This window comes from Patiria miniata, unplaced genomic scaffold, assembly GCF_015706575.1.
Source record: "Patiria miniata isolate m_02_andy unplaced genomic scaffold, ASM1570657v1 HiC_scaffold_10, whole genome shotgun sequence".
Lineage (NCBI taxonomy): Eukaryota > Metazoa > Echinodermata > Asteroidea > Valvatida > Asterinidae > Patiria > Patiria miniata.
The window spans coordinates 4670686-4693229 of record NW_024037048.1 but is presented as its reverse complement, the minus strand read 5'-3'; the positions used below and the strand labels follow the sequence as shown (position 1 = coordinate 4693229).

Sequence of the window (22544 nt, the reverse complement as noted above, 5' to 3'; positions counted from 1 at the left end):
TGGAGTCCGCTAATATTTTAATCTGGTCGTGCTTTTTTAGCTTGGCGGATAATCGCGATTCTAAGCAGAATATCTTAACCAAAAGCGCCTATAAACGTTCCTTCTAACACCAATCCAACGGGGGCTGATATAACACCCAAGAGAGCGGGAATACTGACAGCCCCCGCTATAGCCCCCAATCCTTCGACTCCTAGCTCTACGTAATTAATAGTGTCGATCATTCTCTTTATTTTTTTATAAGTGCGCTCTCGGTGGTCTCTCTCTTTCAAGATTAAAGATCGAATCTCTTCAATCTTTTTAAATCTGTATACTTTTGTTTCTTCGTTAACGTTAATATTTAATCGGAGTACATCTCCAGAAATAACGGGGTATAACGCCTTACCATCTACACTCATGTTTTTAATATAAAAAGATTTTAAAATTAAAAGATCTCTAACTCTATCATTATACTCACACCCTTGTTGTTGATGATCTGTGCTTTTTCACCTACGATTGAAAATGTCAGTTTGTCGATTATACCGTTTTTAAGTTTCTTGAAATCCTCGACTCTATCAGGTTCGCGCGTACCCACGGGTACGATTTTCAAGATGTCAGACGGACGACCATCTAGGAAATTTTCACTCGTACTTAATTGCGGGCAGCGAATAAACAAAAATTTAAAAGGATTAACGTTGTAAGACCCCATATACACCACTTTGGGTATCAGTCTTCCTTTGGGTAAATTAAGTAATCGAGAGACTTCTCTGTTTAAGCGCAATTTGAGATTTACGTCGGTTACCACCATCGTCACCTTTTTAGATTCTCTAAATATTCGAAAACTTACCCCGGGTATATAATTTAAAATGAAATCGAACCAATCGACGTCGTACCACCCCGGTGGGATGGTGACCGAACCGGTGACTCCAGCTGGTAACGGCGCTAAAAGACTCGGAGAAATAAAATCTAAATTTTCACCAGACACGATAAGACTCCCCGTATTGTTACACCCGCTTGTCTAATTAGTCTAACAGTAGGTTTGCTTATTATACCTTGGATATATTCTAGCGCTATAATTTTACCTTCTCCGATGTAGGTATCTCTTTCAGTTAAAGTTGATATTAAAAAAAATAATCGTATTGTGTTGTACGTCGGTTAGTGTTTCTTCTTGATTTTTCTTGTTGAAATAATTTTCTCTTTCAATTATTTGTTTTTTCTTCTTTTTTGATCGATCCTAAAGCAGAGTCTAGTCTATCTTCTTCGTACGCTTCTATAAGATCGTTTATAACTCTATTGAAAGTATTTTCGTCGTTAAAAAAAAATAGTCGTAGGGTATGTCAGTTATAAACGATTCAATAAAATCTCTATCTGTTCTTACTTCTATATTTGAGTCAACCCCTGCGTATCTTCTATCATCATCAGGATGTCTTTCAGCGGGTCTCCCGTCTATATTCGTATCTCCGTGGCGCTGGAAATATTAAAATATCCGGGGTTAAACATCACCCTTTTTACGCGTACAGAGGTTTGACCGTTTAGATTATCTACGACGTCTTCTAATTTAAACGTCTGCTCGTTTTGAAACAAGTGAAACGAATGCATTTAGTCTTTTTATATTAAAACTGAAACTAAAATAATGGCTGCTTTTATGTTGTTAAAAAAAGCAGATACAATCGATAGCTGACCAGGTAACGAAACAAGTAAGTAAAAATGTAGCCAAGGCAAACGAGCTAAAGCATCAAGCTGCACCCCAAGCAAAGTTTTTAAACAGCACTAAACCCAGTGAACTGGAGGTCATAGTTAATAATGCCAACGGGTTTTTAACCATGTTTCCCGACTTAACTTCGGACTATACATTGCCTCACGTTGAGACGGACGAGGATGTAGATCGTTGGAAATCACACCCCATGTCGTTTTATCAAAATCAGTTAAATTTGCGATCTACTGCGCTACTACGGGGTGCGGTATTGGATTCGATCTTTTAAACGCGAGCAACCGTTACGTTTGGGCCATCTTTAACTTTCATTTATATTTTACGGTTAGAAAGATCCTGTACGACTTTGCCGCTCCTTTACCGGAAGATGACGCATGTAACGCTCTATACAACAGTTATAATCACAGAGCATTTACCGATACCTGTTTGTTGTTTGGTATAGATCAAAACAAGTCTTTTAAACAGACGAGAGACACAAAATCTAACGGTTTGGGTACCTCGTATAGCTTTAATAAGATAAGTTTGCGGCGGTTGGTGAGTACGATAGAGCATTACCCGACAACCCCAACGTTATTTATTACGGCTACCACGGTCTAGATAGTCCTAAAAAGAGTGGAAGCAGTTACGTTCCTTGGACGGTTATTTACATCGAACAAAACGAATCGGTAAAAAAGGCTTGGTTTGATTTTATACCCGACACGAGTTCGTTTACCCCCGGTGCGCAGGCTCAAACAAAAACGAGCGTATTAACACCGGGCACCGGATTAGATGCTCAGAGACAATTTAACATCATCGTTGAAGATATCAAAAATGCAGTAGACGACATGGAAACGAGTATCAATCCATTTCAAGACTCTTTGCAGTATGCCAGAACGCCTTTAAATTTTGTCGTGAAACCGGGGTTGTATTTAATTCCATCGGATATGAACTTGAGGGTTGGAACGCACGACGGCTATAACAACAATCTTCAAATTGCTACCCAGAGTATGAAAACTGGTTTGGTGCCAAATTTAAACTCACAACCTCAACCGGACGACTCTTTTGATGACACCGATGACGTCGCGCCACCAACCCCCCAGAGCCTATGACGAACGATATTGTATCACCAACACCATCACCAACACCATCACCAACACCAGCACCTACACCAACACCAGCACCAACACCAGCACCAACACCAACAGTTTTAACACAAGAGCCCACGAAACTACAAACTCACCAAGACGAAAAATGATCGTTGACGGTAGGAATAAACGAATCGGTCGAAAGACCCAATATGACGGCTCCGTGATAAATCGTATTTGCTATTCCGTTTGTGTCAAAGTTACTCATCGTTTTTGATATAACAATTTTTAAATTGCTGTTTATTCCATGTCTAGCGTTTTGGGGGCAATGGGTGTAGCGGGTTGCGTGACTACCGGCACTGGCTGTACTACCGGCGCAGTTGCCTTACTTTTTAGTACCAGCAACCCCACTCCTATCATCGACGCTATAGCACTTCATATCGCCCAAGAGTTGTAGTCTGGTGAGCTCGTAGCGTCGTCCGATGTTACGTTCATTTTTGCTAATTTTAATTTCATCTGTCTATTGTGCTCGGCTAAAGCTTTACCCTGCTGAATTCGTTTAGGATTTTTAGTCTTGGTCACTCTCGTTACCGTCGGTGATGACGTTGTTTTTATCGGTTGGGGCGTCTCTGTCTCTGCTGGTTGAGCCGCAGGCGTTGCTGTCGCTGCTTTCTGATCTTCCATTTATTATATTAGGTTTATTAAATTTCAAATGTTTTGTTGTGATAGGGGTGATATTTAAGTTCCGTACTTGTAACAAGCGTCGCTCAACATACCAGCCATACTCGCGCTTATAATAGGATCAGAACTCAGGTCGTTGGTGAGTTCTTCTTCAAAATCTATAGTGACGTTATATCCTAAAACTTGTACGGGTGTAACAACAGCTAACACTATCGAAAATATACTTAAAGTGCATTTACCAACGGTTTTAACAATTTCATTTCCAAATTTAGTTTCTTTCAGATGATATAGCTTTTCGAGTTCTTTACTGTCAAGAGCTTCGATATGTTTAACGGTGTATTCCTTTCCCAAGTACTTTCTAGAGTTTCCGGCTGCTATGACACCGCACAAACGATCATTATGTTCTACGTTGTGATCTTGTTCGTTCGTTAAAGCAAGTTTTAGGTCCTCCATTTAATAAGAAACGAATTTAATTTTGTTGTAGCTTTTGCAACTTTGTTACAAAATCGAAGGTATTCGTAGGTGTAAAACGATAAATTAAGCGATATGATGATAATAGCACAAAACTGCAAATACTCGAATATTGCTATCATTTACTAACAACAAAATGTATTGTGTTGACGTTTGTTGAATAGGTTGCTACTCACCTAGGTCATTTTAGTTAAGCAGCTAACTTATTCACTTGAGCACCTTGCTTATTTAGTTAAGCACCTAACTTATTTTCACTTGAGCAGTAAGCTATTATTTTTGCTGATTTTGTTGTAACAAAATCGCTAATAAAAATGAGAAATTTTTATTATCATATAATAATATATGAGGTTGTTTTAAACCGCTGGGGTAAAAAGGGTGATGCGAAGTCAGTATGTCAATGTATAGGTGAATACAATATCTATTACCATAAGCATCCGCGATAGCTTGATCTTTACCGTTGTTGGCGCCCGCGTTAGCATCTTGAGCCCACATTCTTAGTTTAGACACGTTTTCTTTTTCTATGCCCGAGTACGCCATGTTTCGAGTCATCGAGCTGTTGAGCCAATTGTCTTTAAAGTTGTGATACACGTCTGCGTGACGATAACTCACGATTTCGTGACCTTGAAGTCTGACGCTGATTTTTGGCCAAATTTCTGGCCAAATTGCTAAAAATTGTTCTATTGTTGTTACCTCCACCTTCGCGTTCTAAATTGAAAGCTAGTTTACAAGTGCCGGGTACGATCACGTCGTCTACACCCAATTGAGGAAACTTGACCCTCAGCGTTTGCCCCCCCGATATACTACTAGGATTGTGGGTAATGACCACCTCTTTTTTCTCTCGCCCTTGATAGATCTGGGTATTTTTAATAGCCTGCTGGGATTGAGCTTTTTTCCATATGCATTCATTTTATTTATACGAGTTTTAAATTTAAAGGTATCTGTAAGCCAAGCAGCCCGCCAATAGCGTTCCTCCCGCGATAAACGCCAGTTCTCTTTCTATTTGTTGGTCGCTAGGCTCGTAAAAATCTTCGAGTTTGGGTTCGCGTTGCAGTCCTACGGGTTGTTCGGTAGACTGTCCACTCACCTCGTTGTAGTAACGCAACGCTCGGTCTACTTTGGAAAATGTTTCTTTAGAGGCATTTTGTTTTCTGATACGTTCGTTGAGAAAATCTAGATATTTCGTTCGTTCTAGTTGACACTTATCTCTGGCGGCCGCGGGTTGTTCTGTCGCTAAATCGTGTCTTTTACGCTCCTTGTCGCTCTCTTTCAGATTTGAAAATGAAAAGTTTGAACCAGTGAAAGCTAAGGCGTTGACGATCGCGCCTCCTATCATCATAGCAACGCCAGACATATTATTATTATAAACGTCTTTTATATTAAATAATATGCAAACATTATCTAAACTGTATTATAGCCCGAGCGGTTATTGGAGAGGTGAAAGTGCCGTCAACCATTTACACCATTAAACCAAAATCGATAAAAAGGTAATCAAAGATTGGCTTAAAAAACAAGCGATTTGGCACATTTATCTACCGGGTCCTGCGTATGTACCCAGACCTACGAGTACTTCGCAAGAGTTTGAAACACCAAACGACTTTCACCAAATGGATGTGCTATACCTACCCTGGGATAAAGTAAAACGCAAGACTTATGAATAAGCTTTGACGGTTGTCGACGTTGCGAGTCGATACCACGAAGCAGAACCTTTGGTTTCTAAAACGGCGGATTCCACCCAAGATGCTATCGTCAAGATTTACGCGAGATCGCCTTTGAGTTACCCCAAAACGTTGAGAGTAGACGCCGGTACCGAATTTGAAGGCGCATTTAAACAATGGATGACCTCAAAAAACGTCGAGATTATCGTAGGCGAACCCGGAAACCACCGATCGCAGGGTATCGTAGAAAGATTTAATCGAACGCTAGCCGAGAGACTGTTTGGTCATCAGTGCGCTCAAGAAATGTTAAATCCCAAGAGTAGAAACACGCAATGGGTCGAGCGATTACTCGGCGTGATCAAGGCAATAAATAACGAAACGACAAGATTAATAGCTAAAGCGCCGCCAGAGGCGGTTAAACTAGGTTAGGTCCGACAATCGCCGGCTAACCCCGTTAAAACAAAAGAGCAACAATTACCGCAAGACGCCATGGTTAGATATTTATATTACCCGGGCGAGCAAGAGGGTGGAACCTCTAGAAGAGCCACAGATCCCATTTGGAGCGTAGACACCTTCAACGTGGAAAAAGAACGAATCAATATAAAATATTTAACGGTAAAAAAGTCACGACGGGTCCCACGCTGTATTACCTTCACAACGGCCCAAAAAGGAGTTTTGTGAGACAAGAGCTTCAAGTCGTACCCGAGGACACGCAATTCCCTCCGTAATGACAAAAAGCCAGCGTGTTTATACCGTCCGGCAAAATGTACCTCTTTGTGTCCAACGGACTCAACGATAGTTTATTTTGAGATACGGTGTAAAGGATGTGATATTCCGATCTAATGTGAGTCATGGTTTCCTAATGAGATTTCTTGTTTAAGATGCAGTCGTAGTAGTGTCGGTAGTTTAGTTTCTTAGAGGTGACCGATTTTGTGACACCCTTGGCTTTTTTCGAGTTGATGTCAGCGGTTAAAATCGAGTACATTTTAGGTCTTATACAAACAACTCAGAGTTGCGTGTTTTTGTCTATGTAAGATGCCATCCAAGGCGCTTGTTTAAATTGCAGCACTCGATGCACCTTTTTAAGTTTCAAGCTGAGTTTAAGATACAACTGTAACGTGACGTAGTGCAAAACATATTTTTGCTTCGGATTAAGGGTACACGTTAATTTTTGCACGTTGCTACTAGGTTCGGTAACCAATAACTCGTTTTGATAATCAGACATCCATTCTTTTGGTATGACGATATTTTCTGGCGCTAGGGGGTAATCGTTGTGCAGGTCGTGGAGATTGTCCGGGTATTGTCTCGCGATATATTTTCGTCTTTTAGGCTGCTGTAAAATTGTTCGATGGGGGGTAGGCTGGTCTCTTGAAATCGGTCAAACGAGTCCATGTATTCATACGGATAAACTCCTTTTTGTAACAACGAGTCGATGTTTTGACGATTAAAATGTTCCCTGAGTAGTTTAAACGACTCTCTTGGACAAGCTTTAAATAATCTATCCAACGAAGACGCCATAAAATTAAACGAGTCTATAAATCGCATATTTCCGATCGAAAACGAAATATACTTTTCCGAATTTCTAGCGATAACTTGTATTTCCTTTTCGTCATCGTACTCTGAAATACTCTACATGATCAGGTGAGCGTCGTAATTTTGCAGATTGTGAAAGACGACCGGTATGGGGGTAAAACCTGCTTTAACTTGTAATTTTAGATTGCAGTAGGCGTGCGCGGCACCTCTATATCTACCCCTGACGTGGCAGTGATCTCTCACCTTTCTAAATTTGTTGATTTTCTTTTTGCATTCGAGGCATTTAGACTCTGTACATCCATTCTTGTTTTCGTACTGATGTTCTTTTATTTTTTTTTTCTGTTTTTGTTTTTTGGATTTCTTGTTTAAGATGCAGTCGTAGTAGTGTCGGTAGTTTAGGCTTTTTTCGAGTTGATGTCAGCGGTTAAAATCGAGTACATTTTAGGTCTTATACAAACGACTTCTTTGATTATTTTTCCTCCAAACTCGTCTTTAAATTTACCGATCACTTTCTTATTGGTTGGGTCGTACAAAGGATGATCCGTCGGATAATTCGAAAGGTCGTATTGTTGTCCGTTTTGCTGCATATCTTTGTATTCGTCGTCAGTGTGCACTACGAGTACCAAACTGTCTGTATCTGTGAACATCAACCTGATTTCATCTTTGTACTTGTCTTTCAAATGGTTGTAATAAAAATCGTACATCAGCGTCTTTGAGAGATCTAAAATACTCACTCCGCAGTAGATCGGTTTGTTTAACACGGTTTTAGTCTTGTACTTTTCATTCTGAAAATGACGTCGTCGTTTTGTAGCTCGGTTTCTGTATATTTTTTTCGTATTGATCTCGATCGTCATCGTTACTGTCTCTGAGTAGGTAACCGTCAATCCGGTTTTTGACGTTTTCCATCGTCTTACCAAACACGCTGTTATTCATCAGTTTAAAAAAGTCTTTTTTAAAATCAGAGTTGCGTGTTTTTGTCTATGTAAGATGCCATCCAAGGCGCTTGTTTAAATTGCAGCACTCGATGTACCTTTTTAAGTTTCAAGCCGAGTTAAAGATACAACTGTAACGTGACGTAGTGCAAAACATATTTTTGCTTCGGATTAAGGGTACACGTTAATTTTTGCACGTTGCTACTAGGCTCGGTAACCAATAACTCGTTTTGATAATCAGACATCCATTCTTTTGGTATGACGATATTTTCTGGCGCTAGGGGGTAATCGTTGTGCAGGTCGTGGAGATTGTCCGGGTAATCGAGGTCTACTTCAAAGCAGTAACCGGTGTTTGATGTTTTCCTGAGAGATAATATCTTGGACTCGGTAAACGTTTTTGTAGACGCCCATTTAAAGTCTTTGTACGGCAGGTATTGACTCATGGCCCAGCCGTACAGATTGTTTGCATCGAGGTAGGTGATGTAACTCGACGGCTCGTTTGGATTATGGTCGGGTAGGTATTTGTTGTTGGCTTTAAACCTGGTTGGTTAAACCTGTTGATGTTGATATACAACGCCATTACCTTTTTTAAAACCCAACCTGATCCTTGATTCGTATACCTTTCATCCTTTTTAAATAGCTGGTCGATGTCTTCTGTCAAAACCTGTTTATTTGACTTTGATTTAAAACGACTCTCTGATCGGTAAAATGTGTACCTTCGATCGTTTCGATCGTACCATCCGGTTTGGTTTTTTCGTATTTTATTTTGATTGTGAGCTCCATTTTTAAACCTCTCAACTCTCTCAGTTCTGACTTGATTTTATTTACAATTTGATCTAGTTTGTGCGTATCAAAAAACTTGACTAAATCGTCGTTAAAAAGTCTAGGAATCAGTTCCCAGTTTCTAAAGTTGTTTCTAAATCTCCTCGTCTCTCTAAACTCAGCCTCTTGAAAATACTCGGGTTGCCTAGAGTTTTGAATCGCCGAGAGTAAATCTTTTTTCAAAAATCGACCTTTATAACCCGACGAGTTACATTCTAGATCATTATCGTCTACAATCTGTTTGAGCTCATGTAGCTTCTTTTTCCTCAAGTTTTTAAATTGAACTTTGTAGTTTTTTATCCCGTTGATGAAGACTTTACGTGTAATAGCAACATTTTGATTGAACGGTATGTTATAACGCTGGACGTAATCGCGCAGCGTCGCTTTATTCCATCTAGAAAATCCCTTAACGATGGGCTTGATCGTATAAGTCACCATTTATAATATATCAATATTATATTTATTTTTATTTTTTTTAGTAGATGAGGTCATTATTTTGGATTTATAAGCGATCAGACTCACCGGCTGGTGAGAGAGATCTTCAAGACGAGAGATATTGGGCCCCGGTTTTGTCCTGGGGCTGAGACTGAGATATTGGGAGGGGGATCATTGGGAGGGGAGGGGTGGGTGGGGGCGGGGACGGGGGCAGAGACGGGGGAGGGGGCGGAGATCATTGGGAGGGGAGGGGGTGGGTGGGGGCGGGGACGGGGGCAGAGACGGGAGAGGGGGCGGAGATCATTGGGTTTGTCGCCGTACCCTCCCCTCCTTCTACTCAAAGTGAGGTTCCTAAGATTCACCGGTTCCCCGAAGTTCCCCGAAGTTCCCCGAAGTTCCCCGAAGTTCCCCGAAGGCCTGGCAAGTGTACGGCTGTGTTGTGAACTAGGCCTCCATATTGCAACTGACATGAAACAGTCGTATTGCAATAAATCAACATGTGACACAAGGTGATTAAAACTTTGACATAACGAAGACTAATTCACCCTCAAACCACTCCTTTCGTCAACATGAAATAAACTAAAACTAGCCCAGCGGTAGCAGATAACTTGCATTGTGACATTAGAATGTAAAGAAAATACAAATTTCGATCATTTGAAACTAAAATGTTGGTTTTCAAGCACAAGTCTACGGCACACCGTACTCACACTTTGGTGTGCATGCACAAAAGGGCTGATATACACGCGTTCACGGCACTGAGTGCGCGTTTGTATACATTTTTCTGGGCTGTGTGCCAATTGTACGGTGCCTCGTAAAAGACGTCTCACTACATGTTCCCTACTTTAAAACCATGCGCCCTCGAATGGTCTGATTATGAACTAATAGGGCGACCGACGTACAATTATGTCAAATCTATAGAAAACATGTAGAATCAACATGGCATTATATCAAGATCCATTGAACATTATTTACGCCTTGATTCGGCCAAGTATGCACAAAATGGCAATGTCAAGGGTTTACATTAGCCAGTGAAATTTACATATATATCATATATATAAACTGATAACAAACAAAACTTGTTTTGGTCAAAATAAGATGTCATTGGACACAATGTAATGGCATTTGGCCAGAGACCAACATGTTTCCTTTTCATCATGTGGCGTTTTGCCCGTCTCTGATCTGGCAACACTGTTGGCCATATCTCAAATTCACAAAGATGAAATGTGAGGGGTACCCAGTATTTCCCTACTTTTTCTCCTGCCATGGCGTTTGGCACTTGCAGTGATGGGTGACATTCCAAAACTAAATTGAGCCTTTTCTCAAAAGGAGGCAGTAAAGCATATGATGAAGAATAACCAGGAGATACAACACACTCCTGCGGCTTGCAACTTAATATCGACTTATTTTCCAAGTCATCACAAACGGGTGCAAACACAACATTGGGCTCTAAAGCAGGCCTTTCATCAACAACCTCATGGTGATCAGAAACTTCCACAATACCATCAACAGGTTTTATCAAAATCTGTTCGGACACCTCTTCCTTTAGTACATCTGCTACATCAGTACATGCAGGGACATGGGCGTCGCGAGGGGGGGGGGGGGCAAGGGGGGGGGCACTTGCCCCCCCCCCGGAAAAGCAACAAAAAAAAAAAGGAAGAAAAAAGAAAGAAAGAAAAAAGAGGCGCGAAGACAAAGTGGTGTAAATTTAATGAGTTGGGGGTGGGGGGCAAAATGTCCCTGCCCCTCTCTAAAACTGATAAATCGAGAAAGTGTTGAGAAATACAAGAATTTGTTGGCCAAATTTTTTTTTGCCCCCCTCTAGAAAAAATCCTTGCGACGCCCATGTGCAGGGACAATAACTACTGGCTCAGAATCAACATTTGTCACACTAATTTCACTGGGAATATCACCAACTGGGACACCATTATCAGAAGACAAACTTTCTAGGTTCTTGACCTGTTGGTCTTCAACAAACTTGAGTACAATAGCAGCATGCTCATTGCGTGCTGTCTCTATTGACTTAGCTACACTTAGCTTAAATATGGAATCAACAGATTCAAAAGGCTGTTTATTTGGTTACACCTATGTGTTCCGACACCCCTATGTTCCGACTGCACATGTTCCTATTCCTAACCTTAACCCTAACCCTAACCCTAACCCTAACCCTAACCCTAACCCTAACCCTAACCAGGAGTACACAGTCTTATGTGCGGGTTGTCGGGACATAGGGGTGTTGGAACATAAGGTTGTCGGAACATAGAGCAGTCACCGTTTATTAAGTGAGTGGACCTCATCATGACCATCCTCCAATAAATTTGAAAAAACATTGACAATAGTTTGTGCTAAAAACTGATGTGACACAATACTGTCTGGCAAAACCATGGTTGTGATATAAATGACCACCTACGGCCTACAGTGTACATGAAAATACAAGGCTTCATAAATTTCACCAAAAATCTGTACCTACACAGATATAACAGTGTCACAATACAGCCTATTGTCAATCCTGCAAGGGATACAATGACATAACTTGTACACACAAAATCCAACCAAAATTACAGCCTTAATACAGACTGAATCATGTTAAATATAGACAAAAATGCACAGACAAAATATTAAATGCACATCATCAAATGCACGTCAAACTTCACATATCAATATGTCAAAATATACTAGGGTCTACAAATTAAGTCAGCAAAAATACAATCAGGCCATACTCTACATACAAACCAACTGTGCACACAAATTTGACCTTAATAAAATGTATCCCAGCTACACGTAGGCCAAATGGCTTAATCTGTACAAATGCAGATCTACAAAAGAATGGATACCAAAGTCAAAATACACTTCACATGGAAGATAAAATTGCACAAAAGTATGTAGGTTAAAACTACAAGTGACCAATACTGAACCTGCTGACAGTAATACAAAAAAATGCAGCCCAGTCAATAATACAACATGGAAGAGATGATCCTGTCCCTCCACAAGTGAAATAGCGCATCACAGCCTGGTGAATGAGGAGAAACATGTTGCATGGTAACAACAACAGCAAATCCCATCTTGTACGACGCTCCATGATACATGGTCGGCCACAGCGAGGAACAGGCGTTGGGGAACTTAATAATTTACAATTAAGGAAACTGTTTATCCTACATTGTCCAAGGCATCCTGTCTACGACGCCACTTTTGTAGCGGTAGAATAGACATGGAAGAAAAATACTTTAAGCCCAGTAGGTCAATAAGTTGTGACGAATCCTGTCTACGACGCCACTTTTGTAGCGGTACGCCAGTAAGGAGGTCCGCTCAAATGATTAGATTTAAGGACGCCAAGGACAAATCAAGAAAAAACAGAAGCAAATCAAAGCAGGAGTCAAATTATGCTTGGTTTCATGAACTTGTTCACAAAAATCGATTACAACAGTTTAAATTAACACATGATCTCAATTTGAACTCACAAAAACAACTGTTACAAAAAGTATTGATAAGATAATAGATCAGTTTCTAGTTCTATAAATTGTGACACAGTTACCAATGATAAAATATATTAAATCACAAAGGTTGTATTTCTAAAGTTCCCAGATTCAAAGTGAGGTTCCTAAGATTCACCGGTTCCCCGAACGCCTGGCCAGTGTACGGCTGTTGTGAACTAGGCCTCCAAATTGCACACTTTGGTGTGCAGGCAGAAAAGGGATGATATTCGCGCGTTAACGGCACTCGTTTGTATGCATTTTTCTGGGCTGTGTGCCAATATTGTACGGTGCCTCGTAAAAGACGTCTCACTACATTAACAAGTACACAAGTGCTTTGAATGGTTATTGTACTAAAAGAAATCCCATTAAATGCGCTTTCATATCCTAGATTTTTGCAGTGCTACAGGCAAAACATTCACAAATTGGTCCTGCCATTGTTTTTTTTTCTACTCACCCTGTATTGTGTACCATTCGCAACAACGCTGTTCTGAAAACAAAGAACATTTCGACAAAATAAAGCTCGTCATATCTGTCGTGCTTACAACAAAATGGGTCACTGTGCCTAAACTCCGGAAAAAAATTTACACAATACAATTTGTACTCAGCGGCGTAGTCAGGGTTCCATAATAATAATAATTAATAATTCATTATTTTTATAGCGCATATTCCATTACGTTGCTCACCTTAAAAGTTTTTTTGAAATACACTTAGAAAATAATAAATTACTTGAAATAATACAAAGCTATTTCAAAATGCACATAAGGAAAATACAAAAATACAAAAAATACGTTATAAAGTAACAGGTAAATAAAAAATGTTGATAAATATTAAAGGTAAATTTAAAAATATAAAAATTCTGAAAACAAAGAACATTACCGACACCACTTATAAACAACCAATAAATAAGAAAATATGTTAACACAAATAAAACAAAAAACGACAGATAACCAAGCAAAGAGAATTTAAACATAGGTAAACAATATTTGACATCTTTTGAAAACAATCAAAGGAAGTAAAGAGGCAGCAGCACCGACAAATTCACACCCAAGGAATGATAAATACACTGCAAAATATCGACTTACACTGGACACTTACCCAATTTTTTTTTCCATAAGGCATCACTGTTAGATATTACAAAGACCTAACGAGATGGTTATGGTCTTCACCATAGGTTGGCTAGTGGGAATGGGGGGGGGGGGGGCTGGATGCTACATTGGGGTGCGCCCAATTTCTGTTGAACCTGAATAATCTATTATAGGACTTATTAAATTCCAGTGGGGGGGGGGGACGACTAGGGGGACGTGCCCTCCCCCACCCAGCTAACACGCTCTCCTGTATCTAACGTAACCGTGGCTGCAGCTGCACGAAGTCAATAGCTGTGTGGGACGCAACCCTTATAACGAAGGTAGTATATGAAGAACAAAAAACAGTTTCCAGCAATGGTTTGGTTCAAACCGCACTTGACCGTAAAATGGTAACTCTTCTTTACTTATAGCGGCACACCATTAAGGAGGTCCGTTTAAATGATAAGTTTTAAGAACGCCGAGGCAACAAAGACAAGCAGAATGAAAATATGAGTCAAAAAGTATTCTTGTTATAAAACTTGTTTATTCTCAAAGGCTCAAAGTTTATAATATTTTTGGCTTTCGACACTATTCTCAAGGAAGGTTCAAGGAAGGGGGGGGGGGGCTTGTGCCATACTTTTAATGGGGGCACTGTTCAAATCCGACAAATATCAGCACCATATTACAGAATAGTGTAGAAATCCCCCCGTAACCCAGTGCGAAGGCGGATATTAGTAACAGTTTAAACTCCATTCGTTACGTCACCCCATTGTCCTAGCACTCCATTATTTTGCACAAATGGAGTGTTGGAGGCGATACCTTTCCATTCTTTCGGATGGTGTAATGCTTCCATCACTCCATTCCTACAAAATAATGGAGCGGGAAATTGAGAAACCCCTCAAATGGCACAATTACTTTGCAAATTTACAACTTTACTTAGCCGTTTCTCAAATGAAAATATATGCCTTTTCTTATACATTTTCGTACAATATTTACGTGACAGTTGGGTGTTCAAAACGTCATATCCTACATCACAGCAGTCAACCAATATTAAATATTTGTTTCCCGTTCAAATTGAACAAGTCACCCGGATTAGTTTCTGCGTAGATTTGAATACAGTTTAATATCATTGTTCAATTTACACAAAAGAACATTCAATTTCGTTTTTCGAGCAATACGGCAATCACGGCAAAATACGGCAATCACATTTTAAAGTACGCTCATTTAAATTATTGAACCTGTATAAAAGAAGCATATGTTACTGACATGAAGCATGTTAAAGATTAAGATAATGGAGAAAAAAGTTAGAGACATAAAAATGGCCCGATCGCAACTAAAAACTAAAAGATCAAAAGGTAATAACGTACATGTATGGTAACACCGTAAAAAAGAGCAAATTATCTACTTGGTAAAATTTTGCCTAAGTTTATGGTTTATAGGTCGAATTTCATGTACCATGTTTGATTTTCTATTTAGATTAAAGATAGCTAAAATATCTTTTTGAACATGAACAAACTAGAATAAAACCAATTAGAAAAAAAAATTGCATCTTCACTCTAAAAACTGTGTTTAGCAATTAAACATAATATTGCTATCACTTTGTAAACATGTTTAGAAGCTATTCAATTCCTAAACATTAATGTTCAATTGCTAAACACTGTCCATCCTTACTCTAAACATGTTTAGTATTAAAACATGTTTACAAACTGATAGCAAGAAAGTATTTAGAAAAGTGTTTAATTGCTAAACACATTTTTTGCAGTGTTGCCTTCGTTTACCATTTTGAATGCAGGAAGTACTACATAGAAATGCGTAGAGATTAAAACGAAAACACGATTCTTATGCAAATAACTCTGAGCCAAACAGACTGCTAAATTTAATGATGTTGAATGACATAACTTCAATTTAAGATGTTTTCAACATCCCCTTAACATGACAACGTCAGGTCTGAAACGAAATTGAATGTCTGCAAACCTATATGAACCACGGGAATGACAGCAGGGAGCTTATTCGCATCAAATTAGCCATTATCAAGATGAATTTGAATACTAACTTTGCGAAATTGGCTGGGAAGACCTATATTAGCAGTTTCGTGTTAAATGTTTGCAAATGGTACACAACACCTTTAACCTACACTAGCTAATAATTCTTGAATTGTTATGGGCAACCAGACTCGTGAGAAGCCTCCCACATAATCAGTGATTCCTCTGAAATGCTCTTTCTTAACATATTTTACAGATAATCTCTGAAGGTCGGTCCACAATGGGAACAACACCCCTGTTAACGACCAAACAACAACTACTACCAATCACCGACAACCAATCAGCCAACAACCAATCAGCCGACAACCAATCAGCCAACAACCAAGTAGCCAACAACCAAGCAGCCAACAACCAATCAACCGACAACCAATCAACCGACACCAATCAACCAACAACCAATCGGCCAACAACCAATCGGCCAACAACCAATCAGCCAACAACCAATCAGCCAACAACCAATCATCCAACGACCAATCAACCAACGACCAAGCAGCAAACAACCAAGCAGCCAACAACCAATCAACCAACGACCAACCAACCGACAACCAATCAGCCAACAACCAATCAACCAACAACCAATCAACCGACAACCAATCAACCGACGACCATCCAGCCAACAAACATTCAACCTGCCACCACACAAGCTACGACTTCAGTGCCAACCACCGAAGTCGTCACAACAGGGTAATTATTGATATATAGGCCTACTTGAGAATTGACACTATAGACCTTTATCATGCTGCCACCATTTCAGTCATGTTCCCTGTATCTAATAACAGTACTATATGATAATGTTTTTTTTTTGGTGCAAAAAGGAACTAGCAATTTTTCCTTCCAGCCTCACTTTGATTACCGTAACGTTGATTTGAATGGGTAAAAATCAAGATGGCCGCAACATGATAATGGTCTTTACCTTTTATTTTACCAACCAGCAGTTTCATGGTGCACCATATCAACGATTTAAAATGATTTTTGAAGCAATGATGATGATGGTGATAGTGATGTTGACGATGATGGCGATATTAAGGATGATGATTACTGATAAACATCTCTGTGCTTGTTGTGGTAATGGTGAGGCCTATCACAGTCAATAAAATGTGTTGTGTAATATTTGTGTTTTAATTGTAAAGGCAACCTTTCGTAATGGGTCTAAACCGCTTTCAGAGTCAACAAAATGTGTTGTATAATAGTGTCTCCTATTTTTTTAATAATTATTTTAAACAGCATACCAGCCTTTCGTAACAGGCCTTAACTGCAAGGTCGCGAGCCAATAATGTTGGCCCACCAAACAAATTAGTCGATTCTTAATCCATATAACTCGCTTTATTCGAAGACACGCTATAACGATTTTTCCCGAGAAGACCGCTGCCAAGCGCATGAACCATGGCTCCGCTGACGTACAGACAATTAATTAAAACATGATACCGCACTCCAGTAAATCAATACTGGAAACAATATGAAATACTGTATATTGTACGCAAAGAGCATCATTAATTATGAACTGATGTGTTTTAATGAAGAAATCATTTGTTCAAAACAACTTTTGAGAGTGAACGAATCGTTAAAATCGAAATATGTGATATAATCATATCCGCCAGTGACCCAGAATGAGAAACCATATTAGACCCTATAGTGCATTAATAAATGCATTTCTTGGAAAATGATGATTAGCGATGTTGTTGTGATGTTCGTAGGACTTGCTACCTTAAAGGGAATATACATCATTTGCTTTTACTGTAATTTTCAGAAATGGATGGAATTGGGGGTTGGAAATATATAGCAAATATAGTTACACTTTTTTTGAGGTTTTGGGTTGGAAAATGCTATAAAAACCAAGAAAAACAATCATTTTCCTGTAGTCTGGTTCCCTGACTCCATATATTAAGAAGAAACAGAGCAGTTTACATACATTGGGGAATTGTAAGGTCAGGGATCCAGTCTAGCTGGCTCGTACCCGTTCATAGGTTTGTAATCGATTGCAAACAAGTGCGATGGTCAATTGGGGCCAGTATTTGAAAAAAAAAGCCAGTTTTTTTCCAACGCTGATCGGCCGATTTTCAAGAAAAATGGTACATTTGTATACATTTTCAACGGTGGTTGGCCGACCACCGTTGGAAAAACCTAATTTTTTTTCAACAACTATACTGATCCAAATTTACCGGTTTTTTTTTCAGTCAAAATTTTGTTTGCTTATTGGTTCCATGTTCATGAACGGGTGCAGGCCAGCTAGACTGGTTCCCTTACCTTACAACTTTCCGGCATTTTTTGTGGAGTCAGGGAACCACACTACTTGAACATTTTCGTTTTTCTTGGTTTTCCAGCATTTTCGAACACAAGACTTTTAACATGTCAGTGTAACAATATTTGATCTATTATACTAACCCCCAAATAGTTCATTTCTGAAAATTACAGCGAAAGCCAATAATGTACATTCCCTTTAAAGGGGACTGATAAAAACAGTTGTTCAGACCAGATGAAACTGTTACAAAAAGTTGTTTATGAATCACATATTGGAGATAGTGTGACTTTCATTTTGCTTCAGAAAAACCTCCCGTGGACTGTTGGGACATACACGCCAGTTCACCCTTACTTCCCAGTGGCGAGTACGCCGTGTATCCTGCCACGCACAACGGACCTTTGCAAGTCTATTGCGACATGGACACGGATGGCGGAGGATGGACAGTGAGTAGAGCTTTCTCACATTACCGCCCGTCCACTTGAGGGCAGCGGTGACCGCTAATCTCAGCTAAATTGGGGAAGAAAGCGAAGATGTCCAGCATTGTTGGTACCTTACCACTATAATCATTGTACGTTTCGTGCGCATGACATGCGCAGGCGGAAGTGGTGACCCGGGGTCAGTGGCGTATCCAGCTTTTGTTGTCGGGGGGGGGGGGCAACGAAATGTAGACATGTTTTTTTTTCCGGACTCTTGACCTCCGTAAAAACAAAAAGCCGGGGGCGTAATTTTTTTCCCTAGGAGGGTTAGGGGCAATGTCATGAATAATTCAGTTTTTCCTTTGAATCATTGCAAGACTTAGGTTCTCGTTCTATTTTTCCCTTAATTTAAAATTATCTCAGTGATAAATTTGGAGAAGAAAAATAGCTGATGAAAATGAGCAGCGACGAGGTGGATTCGAACCAGGGATCTTTGTATCCATAGCTCATCTCGCCATCCACTAGGCTACTGTGTGGTAGCTCGACGACAACCGTTCTTTAAAATGCTTTAATGTATTGTAACTATTTGAGTAACTAACAACAATGCTGTTGATGTCATTGTCCGTTCTCATGGATAAACGTGAATTATTCATGACATTGCCCCTAACCCTCCTAGGAATAAAAATTACGCAGCCGGGGGACCTATCTTCCAAATGGGGGCGCACTTCAAAACTGACCACTAATGTGCATACCGGAAAATATACAGCGCTTTTCACGTCGCATTGTAAGGGTTTTGGAGCTTGGCTTGTAAATTTGTTTTATGTCAAAGCTCTGTAACCGTTGATGAAAATAGTTTCTGAACAAATATCTTTCACAAAAATCTGCATGGAGTGGGGGGGGGGGCAATTTGTGCCACCTGCCCACCCTCTTGATACGCAAATGCCCTGGGTCACTGGTTTAACAAAACCCATCAATGAGATGTTGGGTGTTGAGGGTTTTGTTTGTAACATTCGTTTTCCGTTTTTCATAGTTTGAATAGACGTAGACGTGAGATAAAACATTTTAGCACCATGGCACCTGCAATTTTCACCAAAAGGTGTTCAAGTGTTGGCAGTTTGATGTTGGTTGTGTAAGATCCTACAAAAACAGGCTAAAAATCATCCTGGGTCTTGTCCTTTTTCGGGGCGAAGCTGGAATTAAAAGGAAGGGGTTTTCAGTTTAAATTATTAAAAGTTTCATAAATAAATGTATATACAATAATTGCTATAAAGACAGCTTTTTGCCATCTTTTCGAATTCCCATCAGGTATTTCAAAGGCGCATTGATGACACTCAAGATTTTAACCAGAACTGGGCCAGCTACAAAGCTGGCTTTGGTGACCTCTCCGTCAACTTTTTGCTGGGCAACGACGCCCTCCATGAGCTCACGACCCAGCAGGACTATTTGCTGCAGATCGAGCTGCAGTCTTACTATTCGCAGACTACTTACACCAAGTACGGTTTCTTCACCGTGGCTGACGAAGCTAACAAATACCGGTTGACCGTTGGCCTGTTCTACGGCTCCTATGTAGCAGGTTTGTGCATTCATTGCTTGTGTGCCTTGAATTGTGAAGGGATTTGCCATGAGCTCTTAGGGCCCACCTCAATCCACATCCGGGACGATTTCCGGAGAAAGTGCAGGCAGAATCATTCACTTTGTCCGGAAGAAGCTCTGTATTTGTCCCGGGCATGTTCCAAGGAATGTTTCATAAGCAACCTGCTTGACTCACCAAATTCGCAAAGCTGACATACCGACGAATATTAAAGCGAAAACCCTTAATGTTTCGATAATAACCCTTTTTGGTGTATATTCGAATTGAAATAGGAAACGTAGTATCCTTCAGATAAACTTATTTCATCAGATAAGTTATACGATTTGTTTTAATTTGATCGTAAACGTATTCGTCAGTTTGTCAGATTACAAAATCTCCCATAGCTGATTGTTGTTCACAGTGTTTGTATGCGTCAGTTTGTCTGATTACAACTTTTCGCGTGCGCGATGTATACAGTGCGCGCGCGAAAGTGAGTTGTGAACTTGTGAACAAACAGAACGACTGGCTATTGGAGATTTTGTTATTTGACAACACGGCAGTTCCACATGCATAGCGCGTACACACAAAAAGGTTCTGTAATGCGTTAGTGCTGTATTTGTGAACTCCAATGATGCCAGTGACGTCACACAACATGGCGCCGTCCACATACAGAACAAAACATTGATGTTTCGTCCCAAATAATGTCAAAATCAGTAGACACTTTAGAAATATGTTTTATTATCATAAATGACAGGCAATGACCTTGTTTAAGGGGAATTTCGCCAACATTTTTGCAATGTATCGAAGACTTTTAAAAGCCTTCAATAAAAGCGAAACGCAGTTTTTTCAGAAGAAATCTTTATGTTGATACCATTATTCAGTTATGAAAATAGCCAAATCATACTTTTTCTTGGTCGGGTCGACATTTTAAAATATAATATAGACGTTGAAAGTCAGACTACAATTCCAAAGCTTCGCTGAGAATTCGGGCTGCTGCATCGCTGGTTTACGATCTAGTATCCCACTAATACATGCAAACTGGCGCGCGGGTACCAACTGGCCTAGCGCCGCGTGTGTTGTGTACACAAAAGCGCCGTACAACGTGTACACATGTACATTATACATGTGTACGTACGTAAAACCATCGCATTCGGGACGATCGCAAGACATTGAAAAAAAAATGCATAAAATGCAAAACAGATTACATAGAAATAAAGAACCATCTATATCTGTTTTTGGATGAAAACACTCACTGTGGACAAAATAAACACACAATCCGAAATTCACAAATGTTTAGTGTACAGTGAGTGAGTGTTGTACAGCATATTAAAGCAGCACAATCCAAAACCAAGCATGAATTTGCCATCAGTATAGCTAGACACTCTATCCTCTTAATTTTCTGGGGGAAGTTACTGACAATTAATTGGATCTATAGCTTAAACAAAACAATAACAAATAGGTTTTTGTTTGGCAATAAACGCATTCTTTATTTCACAACCAAACCAAGTAAGATATTCATTATGAAATGTTTACGTCAACTATGTTATTCAAGCATCTGGGACAGGGAGGCAGCGAACAGACTACACCTACCACTCCCAATTCAGATCACACTAAAAATATTTGTACATGTACTCCACACCATGGACTATTTAGAAAGGTTCAGAGTGGGGGTTGGGCTGTTTGAATGAACATGGCCATGTCATGGCATGGTCAGGAACTGATACGGAGTTCAATCGCAATGGGTGGGTAGTACAGATCAGATGCGGAGGAATCCAAAGCTCGTCCATTATACCCGGCCATGCATGTCGTTGCCATCTTCAATCCAGAAATAGGAAGAAACTCTTCAAAACCTGAAAGCACAACAAGAATATAACAAATGGAACAAAGTCAAAGGGATACTTTGAGATGCATGGTGGCAGCAAATACACCAGTCCTTTTCTGGTGTTGACGTCAATTTGAACATGTGCACATTAGGTTAAATGTGACGTAAAAAATGAAAAGGACAGGTAAAAGGAAGCGTCTCAAAAGTCTCTGTTGAAAATTATTGCCAGGTTATTTTCAAGATTGTTGTCTGTGCCTTTGCTGGGATTTTTCTTGCATTGAATATGAGTGTTAAAAACTATAGAAGATAAGAAAGTTTCATATTTTATCTTTTTCTATAGGCACAGACATACATGTACAATGTACATGAAAACATGTACTTGTACATGATGTATGTACATGCATGTACATACATGCCATGATCAATTTCTAAGTAAAATAATATCAAGATGCTCACCGATGTAAATTGTCAAATTTTCTGAAGGTATCCTTCGTCAGGGCAGGGTACGTCATCTGCGTGTCATGGTGGAATGCCGTACACTCCGCATAAGAAGAACTGTAGGCAAACCTCCTCCACACCGTCCGAGAGACAACCAATAATAGGTCTACATGGCAAATTAAGTACACATTCAAGTTCATGTA

The 22544-nt window shown here is 39.8% G+C and overlaps 1 protein-coding gene across 1 annotated transcript; it reads left to right on the top strand.

Annotated features, from left to right (window-relative positions):
• Positions 1 to 16076: 16076 nt before the first annotated feature.
• LOC119740327 (salivary glue protein Sgs-3-like) lies at positions 16077 to 21695 on the top strand. Its single transcript, XM_038215596.1, has 4 exons — positions 16077 to 16540; positions 18454 to 18538; positions 19817 to 20084; positions 21634 to 21695. The coding sequence occupies exons 1-4, from the start codon at positions 16077 to 16079 to the stop codon at positions 21693 to 21695; spliced, it is 879 nt and encodes a 292-aa protein (XP_038071524.1).
• Positions 21696 to 22544: the final 849 nt, after the last annotated feature.

Excerpts from the sequence above, each read along its gene's own strand:
- LOC119740327 (XM_038215596.1), top strand. The coding sequence starts at position 16,077 with ATGGGAACAACACCCCTGTTAACGACCAAACAACAACTACTACCAATC. Across the intron at positions 16,541-18,453 it reads ACCGAAGTCGTCACAACAGG|TGGCGAGTACGCCGTGTATC; the intron begins GTAATTATTGAT and ends CTTACTTCCCAG. Across the intron at positions 20,085-21,633 it reads CTACGGCTCCTATGTAGCAG|CATCTGGGACAGGGAGGCAG; the intron begins GTTTGTGCATTC and ends ATGTTATTCAAG.